The sequence below is a fragment of the Paroedura picta genome, chromosome 1 (genome assembly GCF_049243985.1).
Source record: "Paroedura picta isolate Pp20150507F chromosome 1, Ppicta_v3.0, whole genome shotgun sequence".
In the NCBI taxonomy this organism is placed as follows: Eukaryota; Metazoa; Chordata; class Lepidosauria; order Squamata; family Gekkonidae; genus Paroedura; species Paroedura picta.
The window spans coordinates 150,187,132-150,214,462 of record NC_135369.1 but is presented as its reverse complement, the minus strand read 5'-3'; the positions used below and the strand labels follow the sequence as shown (position 1 = coordinate 150,214,462).

At 43.3% G+C, this 27,331-nt stretch overlaps 1 protein-coding gene across 41 annotated transcripts in view; it reads right to left on the bottom strand.

Annotated features, from left to right (window-relative positions):
• DST (dystonin) overlaps nucleotides 1-27,331 on the bottom strand; it is a 404,883-nt gene that overhangs the window by 84,816 nt on the left and 292,736 nt on the right. For all 41 annotated transcript variants that reach the window (XM_077308292.1, XM_077308223.1, XM_077308177.1 and 38 more), the window contains 6 exons: nucleotides 22,974-23,042; nucleotides 22,481-22,716; nucleotides 22,027-22,156; nucleotides 20,053-20,252; nucleotides 18,592-19,087; nucleotides 16,774-18,248 (listed from right to left, as the gene is read on the bottom strand). In XM_077308292.1, the coding sequence (XP_077164407.1) occupies nucleotides 16,774-18,248; nucleotides 18,592-19,087; nucleotides 20,053-20,252; nucleotides 22,027-22,156; nucleotides 22,481-22,716; nucleotides 22,974-23,042 (2,606 nt within the window). The remainder of the gene's footprint in view (nucleotides 1-16,773; nucleotides 18,249-18,591; nucleotides 19,088-20,052; nucleotides 20,253-22,026; nucleotides 22,157-22,480; nucleotides 22,717-22,973; nucleotides 23,043-27,331) is intronic.

The following is a 27,331-nucleotide window of genomic DNA, read 5'->3' as shown; positions in this document are numbered from 1 at the left end:
AAAAACATGCCTCCAAGTGGGGGGGTCGTCCTATACGCCGGGTGCACTTCAATTGGGATAGACAGAGATGCCCATAGTGGCCCATAGTACTGTAATGTAAAGTAACAAACTCTATATTTTGAGTGGAAATGTTGGGGAGTCGTCTTATTCGCCCAATCGTCTTATACGCCGGCAAATACACTTTTTGTCACAAAGGGGCAAAATTAACATTTTTTATTAAAATGAGGGGACTGCCGGGAAACGTGAAAAAAGGGGTACTGTCCACTTCAAAAAGGTATGTATGGTTAGCCTAATTACAGGGCCCCAAAGATCAAAACAATATTTTTGGCATATTTGAGCAACACCTAGTGACACTTCTGACTTTTATTATTATAGCCACTAGAATTTCCAACTTCAGGTTAGGGAATTCCTGCAAATTTGCAGTTCGAGCTTGAGGGGGGAGGTTCAGAAGGAACTCCAGTGGGATTTAATATCATAGAGGGATGGGCACAAACTGTCTAAATTTCATCATGAATTTTAGCTGGGTTATGGTTCATTAATTGAAGAACTGCCACAAACTTTCATGTGTTTTGATGCAGTTCATGGTGAAAAGCAAAAAGCAGGGTTTTAAACTCCTGCTTTCTGTGCTTTGTAAACCACAACAAAAACAAAAACAGCTGAACTCCCTGCAGCTCAGCTGTTTGGTTTAAACGGTGATGAGCCTTTTAAAACACTGCATTTTGCTCCCCATGAAAACCTGCAGGGATCAGAAAGCAGGGAATGAAATGGCTGGGAGTTCTCTGCAGAAAAGCCAGGGGATCAGAAAGCATGGGCTCTCCACCACTCAGCTGTTTGATTTAAATGGCTGGGAGTCATTTAAACTCCTGCTCTCTACTCCATAAGGGCAGCAAACAGAACAGAAAGCAAGAGTTAAGCATTAAATCAGTGGTCCCCAACCCGCGGGCCATGAAGGACTTGGCGCCGGGCCGCGGCTCCCTCTCCCCGCCCCCCCCGCAGTAAAAAACTTCCCAGGCCGCAAGCTTGTGGCCCGGGAAGCTTCTTACTGCGTGAGGGGGGAGAGGGAATCAGGGCCACGCATGCGCACATGCGCCATGTGCGACCGAAATCGCGCATGCGTGGCACTTTTGCGCATGTGCACATGCACGAAAGTGCCGCGCATGTGTGATTTCGGCTGCACATGCGCAATGCGCGCGTGCGGTGGGGGCAGGCAGTTGCCCTGCCGGTCCCCAGCCTCAAAAAGGTTGGGGACCACTGCTTTAAATGGCTCATGAACTTATATGAACCAATTCAGTTTGCAACCAGCCTCATAGTTTGTATCAGTTCATGATTCAAAAATGTGTTTTGTGTCCATCCCTAGAGTTGGGAGTCCACTCTCCAAAGCAGCCATTTTCTCCAGAGGATCTGATCTCTGCAGTTTGGAGATCAGTTGTAATATGAGAAGCACAAGGCTAGTGGCTGCCTTGGGTCCAAAAAGTTGCCACAAAGTTCTTTGGTTTCAGATCTCTATTTCTAATTCAGAAGTCCAAACTTTTAAAGACATATCCACATTATTCCAATTTTCCCAGAGCTATAGCTTAAAAATACAGATGCACAAAATAGGAGAAGGCACTGAGGTTAGAATTTACCAGAAGAGCTTAGCAACAAACCCTAAAATAACCTGATATAACCAGACCAGAATGACCAAAAAAAAAAATTACAGACTTCACAAGCACCCCTTACTTATTACAACGCTTAACTCTTATTTTTTTACTTCAGTCACCACTCAGCAACTGTTATAAGGTCTCTTGCAAAATCTTGTACAACTTCAAAACTGCTTTTTGGCATGAAGATGCAAGGGAATCATTTCAGTACATGTAACAAGCCTTTAATCTGTGTACTTTGGAAACCACAACAATCTGAGTGTCACAGTTTATACCTTTATGACTAACAGTGCAATCCTAACAGAGTTACATCCTTCGAAACTCATTCAAGACAACAGCCTGGGAAATACATAACTCTGCTTAGGACTGCACTATAAATCTACTCAAAGCTGAATAAATCAGATGTATCTGCCTTTGAATGGCATTGGCTGCTCGACACAAAATTTGTGTTAAAATGGGATGGTGAAACATCAATGCACAGTGTAAGCATTCCAAAGAAGGGTAACAGGGACCATCTGGACCATAAATAACCATGCACCAAACAGCTGGAAATAATCAACTATTTCACCAACTGCCCTTAATCAATTTACTAAAGTGACCATATCACCAATTTCTGCCTCCTAATTGTATGCTAGGTAAACAATCCTAAGGACCTTTTTGGATAGATTAACCAAGGCATAGATGTTCAGTTACAGAAGAGAAACTTAAATAATGCAAAAGACAACTTCAGTATTCAAAAAGGTGTTTATGTTTGGCGTTACCTTGTTAGACAACAAGCCATTGCAAACTGTATCCAAGGTTTGTTCCATCTGTATGTTTGTACTCCGGAAACTGAATTCACTGCTCACTGAATTTGCTTTTTGACAGTTATCAGATTCTGATGCCTGATGAGAACATTCTATTTCACTTGAATCTGTATGGATTGTATTAGATTTATTCGGTTCATTTGTGATCATATATTTTACTGATTCTGGACCACTAGAATACAATACTGCATCTTCATAAAGAATATCTATGTCCTGAAGTGAAACATCCAAGAAGCCCTTTTCAATCATCCTGACTTGGGGTGCTAATGGCTCATTAACTTCAGAGCTATTATGCATTTTCTTTCTGTCTAAAGCAAAACCATGTTCTTTCTCATTCTCCTGTAACCATTCCACATGGGCAAAGCCATCTTTTCTCAAAGATGTCAGTGGGCTGCAGTGTCCATCTCCTTGATTACTTTCCAAGTTCCAGAGGAAATCTTGTTCTCTAAGCTCTACCTGTGAATCACCATGCCAATTCACTTGGTAGTGTCCATTCACAGCGGCACTTCTGGTAGCAAGCAATGAAATTTGCTGTTCACTGTTAGAAGAAGGTGCTCGAAAGTTATCTACCATGCAAATATCTTCTACAGAAGACATGCTCCTTGTTTGAGTTTGTTCTCCTGGGAGCTCGTCTTGTTTTTCTTCTCTTTCAGCAGGAGGGCTGCAGAGACCAGAATCATCATCTTCTGAGGTTAGAGAATTAGTCCCATATTTGCCTTGGCCTGTTGTTGCTAAGTCTGACGTATCGACAGTTCCAGCCACTGAACATTCACTTTTATTTGCATAGTCTGCAAAATTTGAGGGGGCAAGCATTCTCCACGATCTCCTATGCTCTTTCTTCTCTGTATGATACTTTGTTTTGGACATGCCAGTGGCTCGAATTATGTCACTGTTCAGTTTAAGGGCATCAAAAATCATTTTTTCATCTAATTTACTGGTTTCCCGACCTCGGAGCTCAAACACACTAGAGGAAGAAAGGGCACCATTGGAGCACAATGTACTAAGATCCAGTGTCCGATGGCTGTATGGCAAAGTCCTATCTGAGAAATGCCTAGAAGAAAGACTGCCTTTGGAACCTGAATCAATCTGTTCATTCAGCCGAACAGTGTCATAGATAGACCTCTGAGGAACATAACAGTCCTCGATATTTATATCTTCTTCCTCCTCATCGCCTTTTCCTACACAAGGAGGATTCTGGCGCAAACAGTCTGGTCTGCTAAGCGGCTTTCCCATTTCTGCAGGTATTTACAAGTCTAGCACTGCGACTATACTGCCTTAATGGAGACGTGCAACACAACACAGATCTTTAAAAGTATTAGAACCCGAGTTAGAAAGGCTACAGTAAACTTGCCTTCAGCAGAAAGACACGCCAGACATAGAACATAATTTATGAAGCAGTTAAGTTAAGGTCATGATCAGTGCATCAGTGTAATGAAAAAGTATACATTTACCAAGTTGTGATTTAAACACCCATCCGCAAAATATAAAGTGCTTGAGCGTAAAAGAAAACTTAGGAAGGTGGAGAAGAGACCAAATCAGACTCTGAACACAAAATACTATCTCTGTATGCATACACCCCCCCAAAAAAAGTATAAACCCCAACCAGAAAACCCCAATGAGGCGAGGGTAAGTGGCTCAAGTACTCAAAACTTCCCACATAGCATTCCATTTCTTTTTCTTTCTTTTTCTTTCAGGTCAAAATTTGTGTCCCAGATCTCCAGATTAAGTCTTCACAGTGAACCAGCATTACAGCAGGCAACACGCTATCTTCGGAGAGTGAGAGATTAACTGTAATCCACTTAAATGATTTGCAGGATTCCATCTCCTTTATAAATAAACCATGTTGTAGAAGCTTTTCAAGAAAAACAAGAGCGTCCAGAGACACTGCACACAGTTGAAACCAAGGCACAGAGAACACCTTCAAAGAAAATTAAGGTACATCCAGAACACAGGCAGCAATAAAAAAGGCTTTTACTTTTTTGGGTAGTAGCTATAAATAATCTTGATCCAAAAGGCAGTTCATTTGTTGTGTACTTAAAGCTTCGCGATAGTGCATTCAGAAATTCCATAGGGGAAAAAACGCCGTTTTCTGGAGTGCCAGGCCAATGGAATCAAACAACTCTTTAAAAAACAAAACAAACCCAAAAATAATTACAAAAGAAACTTTGCCCAGTTCCCTGGCAGAACATGCTCCCTGCAACTTGTCATCCTGTTGGAGGCAGCTGCAGAGCAATGTTTCTTCTCCCCTCCAGCACAAAGGCACAAGAGATTTACATTCTGTTTTCGCGCAGCAGGACTTCTGCATAAACTGTAGCTAAAATAGCGTGGTCCCAGTTTTTATCTTCCTTCTAAAGAGCAGCTCTAGCAAAGACGACGATGGAGGCATAAAAGGAACTCCGCACAATAAAGGCTCACATGTACTGTCCAGTGCAGCTGATAAGCTTTCTGCCTCTCCCTGGTTCCTTATGGTCTGAAAGGCATCCTCCCAACAGCGAGCTGAAAGGAACGCCCTTTCCATTCTTCAGGCAACATCTGCTCCTATCCCATTTGCTCCCCGAGTATTATTTTAACCGAGCATTAGTGGGTGCCTGACCTCTTAGCTTCCCCCCCCCATGTTTCCTGCCCCACAGGACTTAACTTCTTAGCCATCTTTCACTTTTACTGCTTGTCTTGTCTCTGAAGGAAGCTGAGACATTTCAGGGGGAGGTACACAAAAGAGCAAGTCCCTGTCGACAATCCATACACCGGACAGCTTTCTGTATTTCAGAATGAAAAGGGTGGTGGAAAATTGCTTAAAACACTGTACTAATTAGTTAAAAATGCTGGAAATTGTACTACATGTAGCTTTGTAGGGTAACCTGATGCCACACAAGAGAGACCGACCTACCAGGACCCCTCTCAAGTGCCAAGAAACAGAATCATTATGCTCTGTTGCAGAAAAACAATCCTCAATGCTGCAAGTGTACTGGATGTACAGATATCTGCCTTTTGGATGTTCAGTTCTAACAGGACTGATAATGGCACATGTCATTCTAGACTAGCCAGCAGCTTAATACAGAATGAACTAAAACAGAACTGATTCCTACTCCTCATCATTTAGACGTTGTATTTACAAGCCTGAACTTCTGCCTGTTTGTTCAAAAATATTCCCACTATGTCCTAAACATTCCCAAGTAAATGTTCACAGGATTTCGTCCTTAATGTCTGATAACTGTAAGAAATATTTGTTACCAAGATTCAAAAGTTAGAATGTTAGCAAGCTATTAAGTGACTAGAAAATTTGTTTTTGAAATGTGATACCATTTAGTCACTTTTAAACAGATTTTTCTATGCCTAGGTTCATTTGAAGGTGAAGGTATCCCCTGTGCAAGCACCGAGTCATGTCTGACCCTTGGGGTGATGCCCTCTAGCGTTTTCTTGGCAGACTCAATACAGGGTGGTTTGCCAGTGCCTTCCCCAGTCATTACCGTTTACCCCCCAGCAAGCTGGGTACTCATTTTACCGACCTCGGAAGGATGGAAGGCTGAGTCAACCTTGAGCCGGCTGCTGGGATTGAACTCCCAGCCTCATGGGCAAAGCTGTCAGACGGCTGCCTTACCACTCTGCGCCACAAGAGGCTCATTAGGTTCATTTAGGGGCTGTCAATGGGAAAAATATACAGTGACATACAAAAGAGAGGTTCAAAACCTTTAAAAAAATCACTAGTACTCCTATGAAGGAAAAGAAAAGGCTAAATTGAATAATGGAGCAATGGAAATGAAGACCAGTCTCAGATTTTTAGTTCAGTCTATCAGATAATAATGTCTCATAAGGAAACACACTCAATCTGCTTTCTCAGTATCACAAATATCACCTTCAGCATTCTGTTTTTAAATGGGGCAGCGGTCTAGCACACTGCTCATTCTGAACAGCATTTAAGACAAGACAGAAGCCAGAACTAAAATTTTAAACGTACAAAGCCCCACATAAGCATGACTTTCCAATTTCATTCTATATTCTCTAAAGCAGAAGATGGTCCCCAACCATTAGTGGTCCCCAACCACTGGGCCGCGGCCCGGTGCAAGGCCGTGAAGGCCCTGGCACCAGGCTGCAGCTCCCTGCCCCCCCCCACAGTAAAAAACTTCCCAGGCCGCAAGCTTGCGGCTCGGGAAGCTTCTTACTGTGGAAGGGAGGGGGGAGAGGGAAGCAAGGCCGTGCACATGCGTATGCACCATGTGCAGCCAAAATCGCGCATGCGCAGCATTTGCGCACATGCGTGCATACACGAAAGTGCCGCGCATGGGTGATTTCGGCCGTGCATGCGCAATGCGCGGCCGGGCAATCGCCCTCCCTGCTGTTGCTGGTCCCCAGCCTCAAAAAGGTTAGGGACCACTGCTGTACTTGCAGAATTTACCAAACATTATATACAGTAGAAAAACCACCCAGTGTACCTATGTGCTATGTATTTATAGGAGCCCTAAAGATATGTCAATTGCAATCAATGGATACTATTTTCTATTGCTAAAAGGAGTTGTTTTTAAACAAAATAAATATTTTGGATTCATGCAAGAGGCATCCTTGCAAGAGGCATCCTTGCAATTAAAAAAAATGCTATTTTATATTTGAATGATAGTTCCAATAAATGTGGCTATTTAGAATGATGGATTTGTGTTGTCCTGTGGCTAAGAGCATGCATATGCTACTGTTGAGCAACAATTATTTTCATTGCATCTGGCTATTCTTCTTGAGCTGATGGTCATCTTAGTGTTTCAAAATGATAGAATCATAGAATTGAAAGGGGTTCAATTCAGGACCAGCCTAAAGCATCCTGTCCAGCTGCTGCTTGAAGATCATCAGTGTAGAGGAGCTCACTACCGCCTTAGGTGGCCAATTCTACTGCTGAAGTGGAATTTTTCCTGATAGCTAGCTGGTACTCTTCTGCACAGAGTTTAAACCCATTACTACAGGTCCTATCCTCTGAGGCCAACAGGAATCATTCCCTGCCTTCCTCCAAGTGACAACTTTACAGATGCTTAAAGACAACAATTGTGTCCTTCTCAATTTCCTCATCTCCAGGCTGAATATTCCCAAGTGCCTCACCTTTCCTCATAGGACTTGCTCCCCAGGCTCCAGATCTTCCTTGTTCTCTCCTCTGTACCCTCTTGATTTTGTCCACATCGTTTTAAAGTGAGGCCTCTAGAATTGTACACAGTATTCCAGGTGCGGTTTGACTGATATACAGAGGGACTATGACATCTTGTGATTTCAATGTAATGATTCTTTTGATACAGCCCAAGACTGCAGTCACCTTTTTTTTAAACCACATCATGCTGTCTGCTCATATTTAGCTTACAATTCACAAGTACCCCAAGACCTCGTTCACACATACTGCTACCCAGAAGTGTCGCTTCCATCCAGTACACATACTTCTCATTTTTGTGACGTATGCTTATTGAACTGCATCTTGTTCTCCTTTGCCCATTTTTCCAGCATGTTCAGATCTCACTGTACTCTTATCTTCTGGGGTGTTTGCTAACCCCCCCCCCCAATTTGGTGTCACCTGCAAATTTAATGAGTAATCCCTTCACCCCCCCCCCCAAATCCAGATCATTGATAAAAATGTTGAATAGTACAGGACCCAGTACCGAGCCCTGTGGCACTCCACTGCTCATCTCCCTCTAATCTGATGAAACACCACTGACAACCACTCTTTGGGGGTGGTTTTCTAACCAGTTCCCTACCCACCTAACCATCCAAAATCTAGCCAGCAGTCTTCCAGTTTACCGATAAGAACATCATAAGGAACCTTACTAAAATCCAGGTAAACAACACCAATCGAGTTTCCACAATCTAGTAAACCTGTGACTCAATCAAAGTAGAAAACCAAGTTAGTCTGGCCAGACCTTTTGGAGACAAATCTGAGTTGACATCCCTGGATTACCAAATTAGCTTTTAGAAGTTTGCAGATCACTCCTTTTAATACCTTCTCCATTATCTTCCTTGTGACAGAGGTCACATTCACTGGCCTGTAGTTTCCTGGATCATCTCTCCTCACTTTTTTGAAAAGTGGGATAACATTTGCTCTCCTCCAGTCTTCTGACAAATCTCTAGTCCTCCAAGAAGCCCTGAAGATGATGGACAAAGGTTCTGCAAGTTCTCCAGAAAATTCTTTGACCACTCTTGGGGGCACACCATCCTGCCCAAGAGATTTGAACTCATCCAATGCAGCCAGGTGCCTTGACAATCCCTCCATCCAAGTCAACCCACCAGCCAGACACTAAGTCTTGCTTACTACCACCTCCAGATGGATCCATATTCTTCAGGGGGTGGAAGAGGAAAAATAGGTACTGAGCCTTTCTGCTTTCTCTCTATCCTCTGTCAGTGTTTTTCCAGTTTCACCCAACAATGGGTCTATTGCCTCATTTACCTTACATTTCCTCCTTGGGTAGCAGCGGCGGCGCAGCAGCAGCACGGGCAATGTGGAATGGACGGCATGGAAGCAGCATGGCGGCACAGAGGCAGCACCCCACTTAAAAAGTACTCGGGGAGGGAGAGGAAAGGCAGGAGTTCTAGCGATTGTGGAAGGGAACGGCTGAGGAGCTGGTGGGCAGACCAGTGGGGTAGGGGAGGGAAGATGTCGGGGTTTCTCCGACTTCGCCGCTCCTACCCGGGGACTCACCAACGAGAGGTGTATCACTGGGACCTTTATCCAACCCTGCAGAGTCGGGTCTGGGGGAGTCATCGGCAGGGGGAGTCCTCAACGAGGAGCAGTGTTTGCGCTTGGAGGACCGGGGAGGAGTGAGGAGCGGTCTTGGCCGGGCAAGGAGCCGCCCAAGATTGAAACGACGGATGCAAGACGCCGGAGCTTCTCCTTTAAGGGTTCGGTGGGCGGGGGATGCGAGGGAGGAAAGCTACTTAATGGGAGAGATCGGCGTCAGTGAGGAGGTGGGGTTCGGGATAGTGCAAGAAACTATCACGAACCCGGGAGTTTCAGCCCGGGTTTCCTGGTGGACTCCATTCTGAGACGTCGACTATCTGCCTCAAGTGCTATTCCGACCTGCCTTCCCGTCTGCCGACACCGTAGCGGAGCAAAGAAGAGGAGCGGACCCCTCGAACCCTGACAGAAGAGAGGAGAGGGGAGGGGAGGGGAGAGGAGAGGAGAGGAGAGGAGAGGAGAGGAGAGGAGAGGAGAGGAGAGGAGAGGATAAGTTAAGGGAAATGAGCCTGACAACCGAAAGGAGGAAGGGAAGGAGGCACTTAGTAAAAAAATGCTACAGAGAGACTTAATGGAGATTGAACTGATGGAAGGGGGGAATCTGCTTCCCCTGCCGTGTCCTTTGCTGGCCGGCCATGTTTGGGTTTTTTGGGGATGAGGCTTTACCTTACATGGCAATGCGCACGCGTGGCAACAAATACGCACTGACACATGTAAGTTTCAAGCTTAAAAGAAATTTAGAACAACAAACCTCCAATTGGTTGCCTCCATTGATTCACAGTCCGAGGAGCCTGTGAGCAAAAGAGTGTGTTGCTCTCTCTTTTGCTTTTTGCGCAGCATGTGAGGAGGGGAAAAGGTGAGACGCTGTAGCAGGAAGGCTTTGAAATGTGGAGGGGAGAAATAGTGTGATTAAAATCCCACTATTGCAAATGGAGGCACTGCATGATTTGACGCTCTGTGCGGAAATTCCCTTATTCTTCCTCTTAGGTTTTCTCTTTCAAAACAGATCACATTATTAAAGCTGATAAACCGATACATTATAGATTTAATTCTAAAGGAGCATAAATTACAGCTGCAGGGAATAGACAGCTCTATCATCATGGCAAAAGTCCAGTATCTGTGCAACAATCTAAACCAATCTAAATATTAGTTCAAGCTCATCAAGTGGAATATTCATCCAAGCCCAGTTCTCCTAGAAAGTTCAATTAGAAGGCACCTCCTGAAACATACTGTACACTACCAAAGTACTGAAATGACTCTTTAAACTGCCACATCCACTAATCGGGGAGGAGGCTTAATGAGGCGTTCACTGATGAAAACTGACATAAATTCCATGCACTTCAATAAAAAAAATTCTGGGGAGCAATTATTATAGAAATATTTTGTGAACATTTCAAGGAGCATAATTACATGACAATGAATGAATCCTCCTTTCCTTCTCTCAAGATAAGAGATTGTTAAAATATTTGAGCGGCAGAACTCACAAGAAAAGGGTGTTGTTTTTCAGGTTCATCCCGAATGTTTGTGAGGAAACGGGCCAACTGTTGCTAAATGGAGAAAGTTCATCTAATGAACTTTCCTTTTGTCCCCATCTGTTCAGTCTGTAGTTTCTTTAAAGCACAAAGATCAGTGATGAAACTGAATGAAACAGAAGCACGTGAAATACAATATGCTAGCTACTGTACGTGGCTGAAAACAGAGCTTTGAAGGGAAACAACGAAAGGGTGGTTCTTTAGGTGGTTTTCTAAAACTCCTTCCTATCCCTGCAAAATACCAACAGGTAGAGTTTTAGGATCATTAGATCACAGGTAGGCACCACTTCTGGACCAAATGCCCCCTCTCCCCCCCAACTTGGCAAAGTCTACCCTTTAAGATGATGGCATGCTGGCAAACAAAGCTGAAGAGGACTAGGCCAGGCACCCTGGGAACAGAAGCCCATGCTACCATTTCACAATAGGCATAAAAGGTACAAAGAGTCCCTGATGGATTTTAACATGAGACTGTCAGGGGAGAAAAACAGCACAAAGTTCTCTTCTTTTCTTGTAAACTCAAAAAGCAAGCACACTTTGACCCATTCTGAAATAAACTGTATCTTCAGAACCGAGATGCCATCTGAAACTATCTTCAAAAGCATTTTTAAACCCATTCAAGTTGCCATCACATACAGGCAAAGGAACAGGCTAATCTTGCAGGCCTTCAACAGAGAGCTATGGGATTGCTTGCATTTCTGCTGTCCCAGTACATGGTTCAGGTTCGGAAATGCATTCAACACAAGGAAGACAGAGGGTATGCAAGAGTTCTCTGAGAGGTACAGGCTGAACAAATAAAAATTTGTATTATTCTATATACGTATACAGGAATGTACAAATAGTACGGCAAGAAACCACCCCTAAGCTAGTATTTCCCAAAACCCGCAGGGCACCATTTTAACAGGTTAAAATAAGGACTACACTACTCTCTTCAAAAGCTCTTAGAACAAGGGCGAGGCATTCTTCTGAACTATGGCTGAAAGGGCAAATACTTTACATGCAAGATTAATCCCTGATATCTCCAGTTGAAAGGATGTTGAGTAAGATGTTTTACATTTAAAAAAATAAAGCTATTTTGTAGCAGGGAGGTAGTGAATCTAATAGAGTGCTAATATAGGATGGAGAAGAGCATGGTTCACTTCTTCCTTCAGCCATCAAGCTCACTAGCAGCCTTGGCTGGTCACTCACCCCAGCCTAGAGTTATAAAGACAAAATGAATGTGTCCTGAATTCCCTTAAATAAGGGAAAGGTACAAATGTAAGATAATCAATAGTCTAACTGCTCATCCATTAGTAAGGAAAAGAGAGCTCAGTACAGCATAGTTACTCTGCCAACAAGCATAGTGCAATCCTAAACAGACTTATAACCTTCAAAGCCCAGTGACTTCGGTGAACTGCACAGCTGATTATTCAAAATACAGGTCCTTTCATAATACCATAGCATACCCCAGAATACAATTTAGCATAATTGTGCTAAGTCTTAGCAGGTACAGAAGAGATTAATCATAGCCTTTTCCATGCCCAGTCAAGTTCGGCTATCTTTTCTCTCTTCTTTATCATGCCCTACTTCTTCACAGTCATCAGTAAAAAGCCAGAGCTAGTACACTGGATGAATGAAGGAGGTCTTTTCCCATTCCCTTACAGCTTTACAAGCCACTAGTAGAGTGCTTAGAAAGTTTGATGTGAGCCACTAGAAAGGGACCTCTGCATTTATATCTTTAAGACCTGTCCCATCCCATCCCCAAGATTTCAAGCAACGATACACTATTCACAAAACTTATTTTTATTTCTGGTTATGAAGCAGCTGTCTGATGACACCTGTATCAGGAATCAGCAATAAGTTTATCTGTGTTTTCTGGTGCTATTTGTTCTTTCTTGACAGCACCGGCAAAGCTGTAGCTGAGTTGTAGGTTGGCCTACTTTTATTTATTTAATTTTTAAATTTATATTCTACCACTCTCAGCAAACTGGCTTGAGGCAGGTTACATAGAAAACCCCACAGTACAGTAGTATAAAATCCATCCTTATCCATTGTTCCTCTTATATATTTGTGAAATGGGCCTGGGAGTGTAGACTGTCCTCCCTGTCCGAGATATAATTGGGCCAATCAGGGTGCGGCACACTGATTGGCCCTCCCTCTTCACCTCCCATCCTCCCTCCTTGCCCGCTTGCAGGCGAGGAAGATTCCCTTCCCTGGGGCCCGCAAAGTGTAGTGAAAGTGCCTGCCGGGCCCCAGGAAAGCGGCCGCGGCAATGGTGGGGAGGGGGGGCCTTTCAAAACCTGTTCTTAAGAATGGGCTTTGCAGCTAGTACAATTAGAATCCGTAACATGACAGCAGGAAAACAATCTCAAAAATTCACCACCACAACCGAAGTTCTGGCAGCTCTCAATCTAAATGGTACTGAGGCAGATCGGCTCTATATCCATGGAACCCAGCACAGAAAGGGATCCAGGATCTACCCACAGAAATTAAACATCAACACACTTTTAGCAAAACTGAAATATGCTCACTTCCCCTTTTAATCCTGCCCTCCCTGCTGTCTTGTCTAGAAATCAAGAGTGATGGTTTTTCACCCTGCATAGCCTAAGGGGATGTTCTTGCCTACAAGGTTAACACAGGGTGCTTGTGTTTCCCTACCAAACCATTATAGAATAAAAGTTAAGCCATTATATCAATTTCAAGGTAAGTTCTTTCCCCTCTAGCAGCTGGGAAAATCTTGGATTCGCTAGAAATTAAACTAAAATCTGCAAGATGGTTTTCTTGGATGGGATCCTGGGTTATGAGACAGAAACCAGAACTACACTTTTGAGTTGCACCGTCTCTGGCTTAGTGCCTTTGCCTTGACCTCACCTTTATTGTTCTCTAGGTTTCTTTGCTTTACTCAGCTACTTTCCTTGGAACCAATATTAGATGTAGCCTCCTGACCACACAAGCCCTGGTATAATACATGTCCAGGACTCTTGGAAAACCTGCTGAAATAAATTCTTATCTCAGCCTTCTTGGCCCTTACCAATAGTTTTGCTTGACCTTGCCTTTGTCACAGGATGGATAGCTTGAAACATGAAGTAAATAAGGGAAATAAATATCTACTGCCAGGAAGAAGAATAGTTGTTTCTTATATGCCACTTTTCTTTGCCCAAAGGACTCTCAAAATCAGCTTACATTCACCTTCCCTTTCCTCTCCCCACAACAGACACCCTGTGAGGTGGGTGAGGCTGAGAGAGCCCTGATATTACTGCTCCATCAGAACAGCTTTATCAGTGCTGTGGCGAGCCCAAGGTCACCCAGCTGGCTGCATGTGGAAAGCGGGGAATCAAACCCGGCTCGGCAGATTAGAAGTCCACACTCCTAACCACTACACCAATGTGTGAATATGTGCCAGCTGTCAGAGATCACACTTAAATGGCCATTTACTCACCTCATATCATCATTGCTTTTGATCTGGATTTGTTATATATTAACACACTACCCCATGCAGGATCTGTCTCTCTTCCTGTGTGCCAGTACAGTGTCTTTGGGCTGTGGGATGTTTGCTCTTAGGGAAAGACTCTGGCTGCACTCTGAAGGGGCATGACAGAGGGAATGGCTCAGGGCTGCTTGTATTCCAGTACTGCCCCCATCAGCCAGTTATATAGTTCAAGAGAGGACTCAATATGTGAATATCTCTTTGGCACATGCTTCATCCTTTTGGAACTCTGACATCACAGCAACATTAGCTTGCCCAGAAGGGCAACATGGTAAGCAAGAAAGGAAAATTTTATAAACAATCCAAACATGTAAGATTCATTAGAATGTATGGTGGAACCCTAGAAGGGTCAAAAGATCCACACAGTCCACCTGGGTGCTTGGGCAGAACCATAATGTAGTACTTTTGCCCATCTTGTTCTTCAACCAGCTTTAATACTGTTAACAACCATGATATATCTTATATTTTTGTGCCCTTACAAGTTGTTGCACTGTCCACTAGCTAGAGTCTAAGGCTTTGCTGGGATTTTCTCAAGCAAAATTACAGACCGTATGCCTTAAAGCAGGGGTAGTCAAGCTGTGGTCCTCCAGATGTCCATGGATTACAATTCCCATGAGCCCCTGCCAGCAAATGCTGGTAGGGGCTCATGGGAATTGTAGTCCATGAACATCTGGAGGACCACAGGTTGACTACCCCTGCCTTAAAGCAGCTTTAGAAAGTCTCTGTAACAGCTCTGACCAAAGGACACAGCTCTCATTTTCTAAATTGCTGCATGCCACTGAGCTGAGAACACATCACGGAAGTTGAGGTCTCAGCCCTCAAAGGGCTTGTAAATTCCAAGCACCCCAAAACCAACACTCCATAGGAGAGATTTTGTTATGCTATTCGAAAACTGAGGCTTTAATTGTCACAGACCAGATAAATACGTCATGACCTATTTTTTGAGCATTTATTTCTACTGACATAGTTCCAAGACACAGTCTGATGAGTTAACGAACACACTGCTTGTTAACAAAGCTTCTCGCTCTATCCGAGAATGTAATGGAAGGAACAAATGTTTAAAATGGAAGGAAAGCACCCTCTGTTGGGGCAAATGCAAAATGACCAATTCATAATTTTCAAGATATCAACTTGCATTTTAAGACTTATGCAATTTGCATAGAAAAAGACATCCAGGGAAGGGCTCCAGTTAACTGATCATGAGTTAGCTGAACCACAATTTTTATATTCATGCTGGGCTGATGCTAAACTCGTTACCAAACCATGAGTCTGAACAAATTCTATAACAATTTTAAAGTCCCATACTAAGAGCCAATTTGCATGTTTACCCAGCTGAGGAGGGCAAGTGATTGCATACCCCTCCCCACCCCTGGACCATATGGAGAACCACACTAATAGTAATAGAAGGCTGGAATGCACTTTATTTCCTTTCCAAAGGGGGAAGAATCAAGTTGATTAGACCTCTGCATGGAATTTCGAAGTCATGTTTCTTTAAGACCAAAGTGGAACTGTGAAGGGAAAAAGCTTGCTATTCCACCCTTCAAAGGTTAGATAGGTTAGTGTCCAAACCCGCTGAATGTTGCCACTACTGCTGCTGCAGAAATCTCTGACACCTGAATTTCAATTGCTGCAACAGCTAGGGATAAATTAAACATTACAGCAGGTGATCCACGAATCTCCCCCTTAAAAAACCTGGGAATGATAGAAACCACGATTCAGATCAAGACCATGACGTGAAGAAAAGAGATGGGTTTCCCAAGTGCTATTTTCTGACCATTATCAATCACATAATCCTGGAGATGCTATTCATCCAAAAAAAAAGGATACCTTAAACTTTGGTAACATCACGGTCACCTCTCCATGAATATGGAGGAAGGAACCTGGATGCTACTAGCAGTTGAAAAATCGATGTTTTTTTTTTGTTTTAACCAGTTCCCTACTGTTACATATGGTCTGGCCTTTAGTATAACATTCTGTGGGTAATGTTCTTAAAATCCCCAGGCAATCCCACTTCCTTGTGTTCTTCCTTCCTCTTCCTCTATTATATGTGTGACATTCTATCATATACTGAGTCCCCTAGAGCGGTGGTCCCCAACCACCGGGCCGCGAAGGCCCTGGAATTGGGCCGTGCCTCCGTAGGGCCGCGTAGGGCCGCGCTGCCTCTGTAGGGCAGCGCTGGGCCATGCATGTGCATTTGCACCATGTGCAGCCACAAACAGACATGCGTGGCACCCCGCGCATGCGCGCATGCACGGCCAGGTCGCACATGCACATTTGCACAAGTGCGGCCGCAAATGCGTATGCGTGGCTCTGGAGTGCCGCACATGCGTGTTTGAGGCCGTGCATGGCGCAAATGTGCATGCACAACCCGGCTGCGCATGCGCGGCCAGGGAGTGCCACGCATGCACGGCCGGGCAATCGCCCTCCCGGTCCACAGCTGGTCCGCAGCCTGAAAAAGGTTGTGGACCACTGCCCTAGAGGAAAGAGGAAAGCAACAGTACCCAACCCAATAATCTTTCCTTTTGGGTCTAACTCTTAAGCAGTTCACCCCATGATGCTCTTGTTGCTAATCTCCATTTTATCCACTCAACCATTGTTATGCAATTCAGTATACAGAATACAGAAAGGACTGTCTTACCTGGAATACTTTCAGCTGTTGATTAATAATCTCCGTTTCCATTCCAACCGGACCCTGAGATTCTTCATGTTCTTCTGCTTCTTCGAGCAGCTTGGAAAACTCCTTCAGGTTACAGTAGAACTCTTCAATTCGATTAATAGTCCCCTCTACTTGTTCCTCTCTAGCTCTTGCTCTATCCAGCAACTTATTGCATTGCTTATTTAAAGCCTCCAAGTCTCTCTTTATGCCGGCCAAATCAGGAGAAGCTTCAGCTTCACTTGCTAACATCGCTTTACAAGTCTTGTTTGCATTTTCATTATTGCTTATTAGGTCTTCCAGTTTCTTCAGGAATGTTTGGATATCCTCTCGCTGTGACTGCAGTATAACCAGGTCCCTACCCACAGAAGCCATGCTGTCCAGCTCATCATCGAACTCTGCAAACTGAGAAAACATCTCACGGATGGTGTTTTGGAAATGACCAATTCCTTGAAGTTTAGTTTCCAGAAAGGAACATTTATCTTCAACCTGCTGACTGATGGCACTGTACTCTTCTTCCAATGTTTCTGCCTGCAACAAGAGGTCAGAAACACCCGATGAATCGGAAGCATCCATCACCAGTTCTTGGGAGAGCTTTTTTGCCAGGTCTACTTGAGGCTTTAAGGTCTGAAGTGCTTTCTGGTGAGTTTGCATAAGCGTCAAATGTTTGTTGCTGTAAGCCTGGGGTTTCAAAGTATCATGAACTTCCAGCTGCTCTCTGGCATTCTGAAGCTGCTCTTTAACTTCTCTGCATGATTCTTGAAACTCTTTTAGTCTCCGAGCCATCTTTTCCAGGCCCTCTTTTTTAGTGTGCAATTGTTCTGTAACTGTATCCACTTTCTGGATCAGCAGTGCCTTTTCTTCTTGAATAATGTCTTTGTCTGTCTCACAGGCACTGAGCAACGTTGCTGCTGCATTGCTTAACAGTTCCACCATTCCTTGGTGTTTGTCCAAGTCCTTCTGCCAGGCCTTCACCTGAGTAATGGACTTCTCTAGCTCCACAGGGTCTATTCCTATCTTGACATCAGATAGGTTGCTTTGGCAGTTGGTTAACCAAGGCTGCAAGGTCTCTACATGCTCCCTGTATCTGAGGGCCTTTTCCAGACAATCATTCAACTTGTCTTGATTTTCTTTAACTTGCCTATGCATCTCATCCCAGTTCCCTTTAAGTGCGTTCAGCTGGGACTGCAACTCTGCCCTCTCGGCCCCTTGAGTCTTCTGGAGCAAGCTTTCACCTTCTGCAATTATTTTTTCATAGGAACCAATCTGTTCAGACAAAGTCATTTTAAATGCTTTCTGATCATTAATTAATGATTGCAGAAACTCCGGCTTGGTGGAGATAGGGCGAGACCGATTCTGTTCCCCTTTCTTTTTGTCCAGCCAGGCCTGGAAGTCCTTGGACATTTGTTGGAACTGATGAGAACTAACATATGTTGACTGGAGGTGCTCGATGTGATTGCCTGTAGAGCGCCAAAAAGAAAATGTAAAAATCCACAGCTATATGCAACTTTTATTATTCTGGTGTTCAGAAAAGGAAAGGACATGGGTTTCAAGGAAATACACTCTGCTCACATGGAGAAACTGTATTAAATTCTGGGTTCATACTGTGGGTATCATCCCTTGAGAAACGCATGAACTATTTTCAACTATATCTCATTAGGTACCTCAAATCTGGAGATGCAAGCCTTTGGCACATCTACAAAACTGGACTGTTGCCCCTCCATATAATCTAGGGTCTGAGGATGCAGCAGCCAAGCTCTGGTACAACCCCGTTAAAAAAATATATTTAACTTGGATACCAACCTGCTTTTAGTTCCATCTCCTTAAAGGGCTTTATGACACCTTCTAATTGCCTGGCAAGCTCTGTTTTCAGGTAATCTTCTGCCACCAGTACCGACAGTTCTTCACAAAGAGTCTCAGCAGCATTTATGTTTGGCATCTCCTCTTCTATTTCTTGTTTCAATTCTCTGGCCACTTCCAGCTGCTGCTTCACAGCATCGGGGTCTGTACTTACAGCCAAGCTGCTGCTGAGTTTACTATCCAAGGCACTAAACCTCTCAGAGAGGTTCTTCAGACAGCTTTGGTATTCTGTGCTTTTGACAATGGCTTGCTCAATTCGATCACAGCGGGCACTCAGCTGCCCTGTTAAGGCATCCCATTTCTGTGCCACAGCTGCCAACTGCTGCCTCACAGTTTCATGAGATGGTGGGTGTTCACCTGGTCTCTTTAGAATCCCTTGTCCTGCCATGGTTAACTGTTCATACTGCGGTTTTCGGGTATCAAACTCTTTGAGCAGAATCTGAGGGGAAAATAGATGGAAATTAATTGAAGGATAACCAGAAAAAATATTCCAGATTATCAACAAAGTATTTGCCCATTCAAATAACTACCAGACCAGAACTGTAACTTGGATTTTAGAGGAAAAGGTGTGCCTTCTTCAGCTCTTCCAGAAAAATGTCATGTATGATGAAGTTATAAAACAGTGGTGAGTAACTTTTTTACAATTAATCACTTCACATGATGATTGCTTGAGTGTGAAACAGCCATCAAAGATCATGTCACAGATTTCACAGCACCTGGTAAAATCCTAGTCTGTTTGGCATTTGGGTAACCAGAATTGTGCCTTTTGCATGGATCCCACAGATGAAAGCATGATTTTTGCCAATACCTCCCCTTCTGCTGCAGATCTTCAACTCTAACAGTTGCTGTTCCTGTAGTTCCATTTCCTTTGGAGCAGTTGGGGAGGCATTTGGGACTGTAGTGAGAGGGTCCTATTCTGTCAATGGAAATCCTTTCTTGTTTTTGGAAATCTCTGGGGGATCCAAGCCAGCTCAACTTAGAATCAATGCCACCAAGGTTAACTTGAATCTATAATTAGCAAGTTCCATTGCTTTCAACTTTAAAGTAATTCACACCTAACTTGAATTGGATGGCTGTCATTATGTGCAGTTAATTTCCTCTGGAATCAGTGGCACTGAAACTCATGTTAAGAAATGTTTAAAAAGGAATTTCAACTGTGAACAAGTAACAGTGCCATTAAATAAATATATCATGACAATATGATCCATACAATATGTTTTAGAAAACATTCCTCGGTCCCTACGTATTCATTATGAACGCTTTATTTCTCAAAAGAACAAACTAAATTTGTTTTGACTCTTACTGATAAATTGGTATAGCAAACTTCTGCTGACTGTACCTTGTGAGTAAAGGAAACTCAAGTACTATTCTTTGAAATAATACCCAGGAGGATCTAATGCTCACCTGAACTTGCTGCTTTTGCGTATTTAACATGTTGGGATCAATTGACAGCGGTCCCAGCACACTGACCATTAACTCCTTTTCCACCAGCCACTGTTTCAGCTGAGATTCTGCAGTCTGAAACTGGGTCATATAATTTGATGATTCTTCCAGTTTCTTCTGCCTATCAGTTGCTACCTGGCTGAGTTCTTTCCATTTGGAATCTATGCCGAGAGAGAGAGAGGGGGGGGGGGGGAGGGAGAGGGAAAGAGAGGGAGAGAGAACTTTTTAAAAGACACATTACATGAATACAGACCAGGTCTTCTAAACCAGCAGTCGATTTTGTGTGGCCTATATAAACCATGATCTATAAGGCTTTTCCATCTGCAATTTACCTATAAGGTAAAGGTGACGGTCCACAGGGAATACATCCTACTACAAGTTATTTGGAATAAATAAATAATAAATATTTGAGCACATTTAACTATTTACACATTGCATTCATAACAGTAAGCTGCACATTTATATTTTTTTAACATTTTGGGGTCCCTGCTTTAATTTTGGGGGTTAACATTTTTATTCCTTTTTTTCTTTGGGTGTACCAGGAAGGGCAGGGTACAAATCAAAGAAAAACAGATGAAATTAATTAAAATATTGATCCACAATAGATTCTCTAAGTATTCCTCCACATAGTTCATAAATAACCTGAGCAATTCACCACCGCTGGTGAGCTGCAGGCTTTGATAGCTTTCAAATGGGATTAGACAAACTGATAAAGGACAGGTACATCAATAGCTAAACAAAACCTCCTTGTATAGAGGCAGTCTACCTCTGGGGGACTCTTAGCCCTCCATGTCGCCTTTCACATAGTGACAGTGCAGACAACAGGATGTTGGACTACATGAACAACTGATCTGATCCATGTTTTCTTACAGCAAAAAAATAAATCTAATTCTTGTTAAGAATACTGTTTCAGATTTATAGGACCCTGGGAGTTTTCCTTAATTTTCTTACTGTTTTCTTCTGTCATTATATCTTTGCCATCTTCCAAGTGCCACAGTTCTCATTATATGAATGACCACTATGGGCAGTGATGGCTTGCCAACCAGCATTTCATTCGAGGCACCATAATGCCCAGAAGAACTAGGAGAAACCGGTTTACAAACTCATTGTTCAAACATGATTTTTTTCTCAAGTTTGGCAAAAAAAAATTAAGGTAGTATAAAGCAGGGGTAGTCAACCTGTGGTTCTCCAGATGTTAATGGATTACAATTCCCATGAGCCCCTGCCAGCGTTTGCTGGCAGGGGCTCATGGGAATTGTAGTCCATGGACATCTGGAGGACCACAGATTGACTACCCCTGGTATAAAGAACAGCCTTACTGATAGAAATGCATCATGGCATAGAAAAGAATATGAAGAACTGACAATCCCATGTCAGTTTCATGATATTGTTGCCACTGACTGGCTTAAGCACTTCAAAAAATTAATATGTCTCTTCCAGCAGCAGAATTACAATTATTAAAATGAATTAAACGATGTTCTTTTGAAACAGTAATGCAGCATAGGACTGTAGCTCTGAACATTTTTAGGCAGCTGAAATGCCACTGAAATGGAGCCTTAAACTTTCTGAAGTAAGTCAGGATACCAATGCAATTTTAAAAGAAATGAACAGATATGTGCCGGGTTGTGGCCCAAAGCTCTAACATGAATAGGAGTGCACCAAAATAGCACTTTGGCATGTGGCAGTGCAGTTAGTGCTGGAAAGACAGTACAGGATTGCTGGGGGTAAAAGAGAAGCAAGTTGTGGCTGAAAGTAGGGGTAGTCAACCTGTGGTCCTCCAGATGTTCCTCCAGAAAACACTGGCCGGGGCTCAGGAGAAGTAGTTCATGAACATCTGGAGGACCACAGGTTGACTACCCCTGGATGAAAGGATTAAATGAATAAAACATTGATTTCCAGCCCAGTCTGATGCCTATGGCAAGCACAGCGTAATACCTATTTTATCCAACATCTGTTTCCATTTGGATGCCTCGGGAGAATCTGGGTTCTTCTCCAGCAACTCTGTGACTCTGTCTTTGAGCTCTTGCAGTTTATTCTCATTCTGTTTCAACTCTGTTTCAAATAGCTACCAAGAAAGAACATGTTAGGGCTTAAGAACACATACAATTAGCACACTTGACAGAAGGGGTGCTCATGGAGATAGCTTCCTTTTGAAGGAAGCTAGACAAATTCAACTCCGATATAAATGATGTACCCCTGATAGGCATGCTTATGAGGTTTCCATGAAAATGTTACACAAAGGACCAATATATGGAAACCATGGAGGACAAATAGATGGTAGTTCAGTCTCATACATTATTAAATAGACGTTAATTTGAACAGGAAGATCTGCTTAAAAATTGATTATCCTTAATTGATAGTTTATAACACAGAAAGAGACAAAAGGCACCTTATGTTGCTCCACTTGTTCCTTAACGGCTTCACCATCTAGGAGAACAGCTTCCCATTTTGCTGCATCCGTATCCATTTTCTGTAACCACTCCATCATTGAATTTGATTCTTCTTGGATGTTCTGCATATTCAAAAGCATGGATTCCAATTCTGACCCTATTTCTTTCAGTATCTCTCCCAAATCATCATAGTTATGGCTTACAACTGACATATCCTCTTGAACACTGGCCAGTTCTGAGAGGGAAGAAGTAGAAGTAAGTTCAAACTTTTTACTCAACATCTGGCAAGCTACAAATATTGTATGTTAAAAACACAAAGACCTGCATGAAATAATAGCCACAATGAATTCATTATAGTCACTTACATCATCGATCAAAACACAAAATGAAGGTGGGTTAGGAACAGTCACCAGACTATTAGTAGAAGGAGGAGGGAAACCTTTGCACAAGGACTTGAAAAAGAATATTGTGCCATTGCTAGCTACTACTCACCCTTATTTGTCAGGAACCCATGATTACCTGTAGTACCTCCTTCACCATTTAACAGTGTTCCACTGACGGCTGGAAAAGATAAACGTGAATTGCAGTACTCATATAACATAAAATTCCATCTATCTGGACATTATTAGCATTTAAGTATTTCTAACATATCTAAAAGCATTTTTCACTTGTGTGCATATTTCCACTGAAACATGTAATTATCTTTTTATTTACAAGTAATTAGTACATTAATTTGTATATCTTAGTTAAGTAAATAAATCTTAGTAAAAACTCAATCAAAATCTGATCCTTAGGCTTGATCAAATATGCTACAAATGGGAAATTACTTATGCTAACCTACAGAAATTCTAGAAGGATACTGCAAAGGCAAACCATTTCCTTCCACCTATTTTTCCAATTTCAATTATTATTTTCAAAAGATCAACTGTGAAAGTGGGGAGAAGGGGGAAGCGCATCTTCATAACCTAATTCATATTCCCTTGCTTATTTCAGGTATTAGAGCAGCTCCCTCTATATATAAAGATTCCTTTGGGGGAACCCAACTTCTTGTTTTGCAGTTATTTGAGGGTTAGGCCCCTAAAGCAGAAGCCTTTTGCAAGAAAACATTGGCACAAGACCCAGAGTTGTCTCATATAGGGGTTTTGTATTTTGCTGAACAGAAAATAAAAACAGGATTGCATCTACCTGTAATTGTTGTTCATTGACATCTTCTGTGCAGACATACAACAGGACTGTACCTGTGTGCAGGTCGGCTGTAAAAAGGATTTTTCTAACTTGTAGAGATCCAAGGGAGTGCCACTACTCTCCAGAGCCCTGATGGCTTTATCCTGCCTAAACCATCACATGCTCAAGATGAGGGCACCCCTCCCTTTCTCCTCAGTTCTTGTCAGACTGCCACGAGAAAACTCCCAGAATGACCCATGGGTCTACCCTTCAGTGCCCCAGCAGTATGGGAAAATGTAATTATATATGATAGCTCACAGTGTGGCAAGAGGGAAGGAATGCCTGTCTGTATAGAAGTTGTAGATGAACAACAGTTACAGGTAAATGTAACTCTATTTTCATCTTCCATCTTCAGTGCAGCCCCATATAGGAAAATAGCCATCTTTAAGGTCCAGCACAGCATACCATGAGTTAGTATTCAATGACAGATGAAAGAGAGATTATTCTAAATTTAGACACCTTCAAAAATGTATTTAATTTCCTCAAAATAAGGATGCGTCTACAGCCCCCATCTTTATCAATGAGAACAAACCTAGAATGAAAATACCATGACTAGAGGCTTACTGGAACTTTTTCAGCTGCCGCTTTTCACAGGAGCAGCTGGAGCTCAGGGTATGGGTTGTCGACGGCTGTAGATGCCGGAAAGCAAAGAAGCAAATTCTAAAAAATTAACCACTATGACCTATAGCTAAGACCCACCTGTTGGAGCATAGCAAACTATATCTCCTAAGAGTGAGCCAGTCTGTGCCTGGGGATTTTCTGCCTGATAATGGACAGATAATCAGAACTTTGACAACTGCTGGCTCTGATCTCTTTGCTCTTTGTTGAGCCTGTCAGCCAGATCTAGGTCATGTAGCACTCTTTCTTTTCTAGAGGGAAGGAGATTGGTATTGATGATGAGAACACTGGTGATAACCTGCTGTCGAGGTCTTTGACTATGATAGAAGAGCGTGGCAAACCCCACCTGTCATGGGGTTGTCGAAGGAAGGACCCCAAGGGATTCAGCAGTTTGTTCTTTTTAATAACAGACATAAACTCATCAGTGACCTATGAGAAATGAGTTAAATCCTCAAAAGCGAGCACCTCTACTTTACAGTTTATCTCCAGTGGGGGGGGGGGCAGTCCCACACAGCCAAAAATGCCTTCTCAAGACCATGGCTAAGGCCACAACAGATCTTACAGATGCATCAGTTATGTGTCTGCTTGCATTTATTTCTAGTTTAGAAAGTTTGCAGCCTCAGACTGGATCAGGTTGGCTTCTTCATGCAGGGTGCCAAGTTACTGTGACATCTTCTCTCATATGAAAAGTCAATAGCCCATCATAATGGCCTAAAAATTTGCAGTCCTAAAATTTAAAGCTGCCAAATACATTTTTCAACCCAGAGAGTCCAGGTGTCAACTCTCAATGTTGGCTGGGGCTGGCTGTTGACTATGTCTTTGGTGCATCTGCATCTCTTCAGTCACAAGCAAAGAGGATGGTGTGTGAATGGATAAAAAGTCACAGGAATCTTGCTTAATTTCATACACATTTTTCACCCTATGAGAAGTGGCCAGAATGCATGCTGGTTTCTGCCATACTGGGGCTGTGATGTCAGTAGGGCCTTCTAAAACAGGAAAGGCCCCAATGTCTGGGGATGTCAAGGCCCCGATGTCAAGGTACAGATGACTCAGAATCTTGTCTTTTGGCTTGTTGTGGTGATATTTATGTTCATTGCTTTGACCATTCTCAACCTTTGATCAACATCTGTTCACCATACAGGTGGATATCTTTATTCTGGAAATGGGTATGGGGGCCCCAACCCGGTCATAGGCTCCTTAGGCAGCCTATTCCACTGCTGAACTACTCTGACTGTGAAATTTTTCCCCCTGATATCTAGCCTATATCCTTGTTATGCTTTGTCTTCTTTTCTGATGGTGGTTCCAAAGGACTATGGGCTGGAACTGAGGAAACCGCCAATGGGAATTGCTGATACCTTGATTCTGATGCTAGCACTGTAGAGGCTGTTCTCTTTTGATGGGGGTGTGGGGGTTGATTGCTTTCAGAACCACTGGAACCAAGTGCACAAGCAATGCTTCAGAAGGGGGGGGGGTCCAGTGATGGTTCCAAGGAGCTGACAGTACCAAGGAAGGTGGTCTAGTTGGTTCTGCACTTAGAATTGACTTGAATGGTTTGGATGAGGTGAGGGCCTTTTCCCAAAGAGCAGCCTTCAGACATAACATGCTGTCACTACATGCCTTACATGTGACTCAGGCAGAGTCGCCTGAAACTCAACCCCTCCAAGACGGAGGTCCTGTGGCTGGGCAGAAGAGGGCAGGATCAGGAAGCGCGCCTCCCATGCCTGAACGGGGTGCAATTAACACCTGCACCAGTTGCCAGGAATTTGGGAGTGACATTTGATGCCTCCCTCTCTATGGAGGCTCAGGTCACCAATGTAGCTTGGATGGCATTTTTCCATCTTCACCAAGCCCGGCTACTAGTGCTCTACCTGTCCTCGGAACACCTGGCCACAGTGATCCATGCAACGGTCACTTCCAGATTTGACTTCTGTAACTCGCTCTACGCGGGCCTTCCCTTGTCTTTGACTCGGAAGTTACAGCTGGTCCAAAATGCGGCTGCCAGGGTCCTCACTAGAACACCTTTGAGGGCCCACATTCAGCCGGTGCTTCGTCATCTGCACTGGTTACCAGTCTGTTTCCGAATCAGATTCAAGGTATTGGTATTGACCTTTAAGGCTATACGTGGCCTGGGTCCCGTCTACCTGCAGGACCGCTTGGTTGCTTATGCCCCCCCCCCGCAGGGCACTCCGCTCTGCGGGTATGAATTTACTGGTTGTCCCGGGCCCACGGGATGTTCGTCTGGCCTTGACCCGGGCCAGGGCCTTTTCAGTCCTGGCCCCAACCTGGTGGAATGAGCTCCCAGAAGAGCTAAGGGCCCTGCAGGATCTACCAGCTTTCCACAGGGCCTGCAAGATGGAGCTCTTCCGCCAGGCATATGGTTGAGGCCAGGGCAGCTCTCCCACTAATCCATCAGAGGATCCCCTCCAATATTGAGATCTCTAACATCGAGATCATTGTTAGATCTATTGTATTGGTGCCACCCTCTTCTGAATATTATTCTCTCCACCAGGCTGAACTTGGGGGGAACTCAGGTAACGAAGATCAGAATTGTGACCACCGCCGCTATATGTTATATGTGACTTGTTGTTGATGTTAATTGGGGTTTTTATGGGGATTTTATTGTGTTTTAACTATTTAAGTTGTAAACCGCCCTGAGACCTATTTGGAGAAGGGCGGTCTAAAAATTAAATAATAATAATAATAATAATAATAATAATAATAATAATAATAATAATAATAATAATAATAATAATAATGTGGCCATGTTCTAGGACTCTTCCAGGCACAAGAGGCAAAATTTCTGTTCATCACTATGGGTCATTTTGGTTGCACACTGAACGTATTTTTAAAAGAGAGCTTTGTTAAATGTAATTGTTACGAACAGTGAAGAATAGTGAAAGAAAGCCTGGGAGGGGTAGGTTGATGAGAGACAACTTACAATGAGGAATCCCTTGAAGATCAAGCTCAGTGAGTCACGAATCCACAGAGAAAAAAGCTAAAGATCAAGA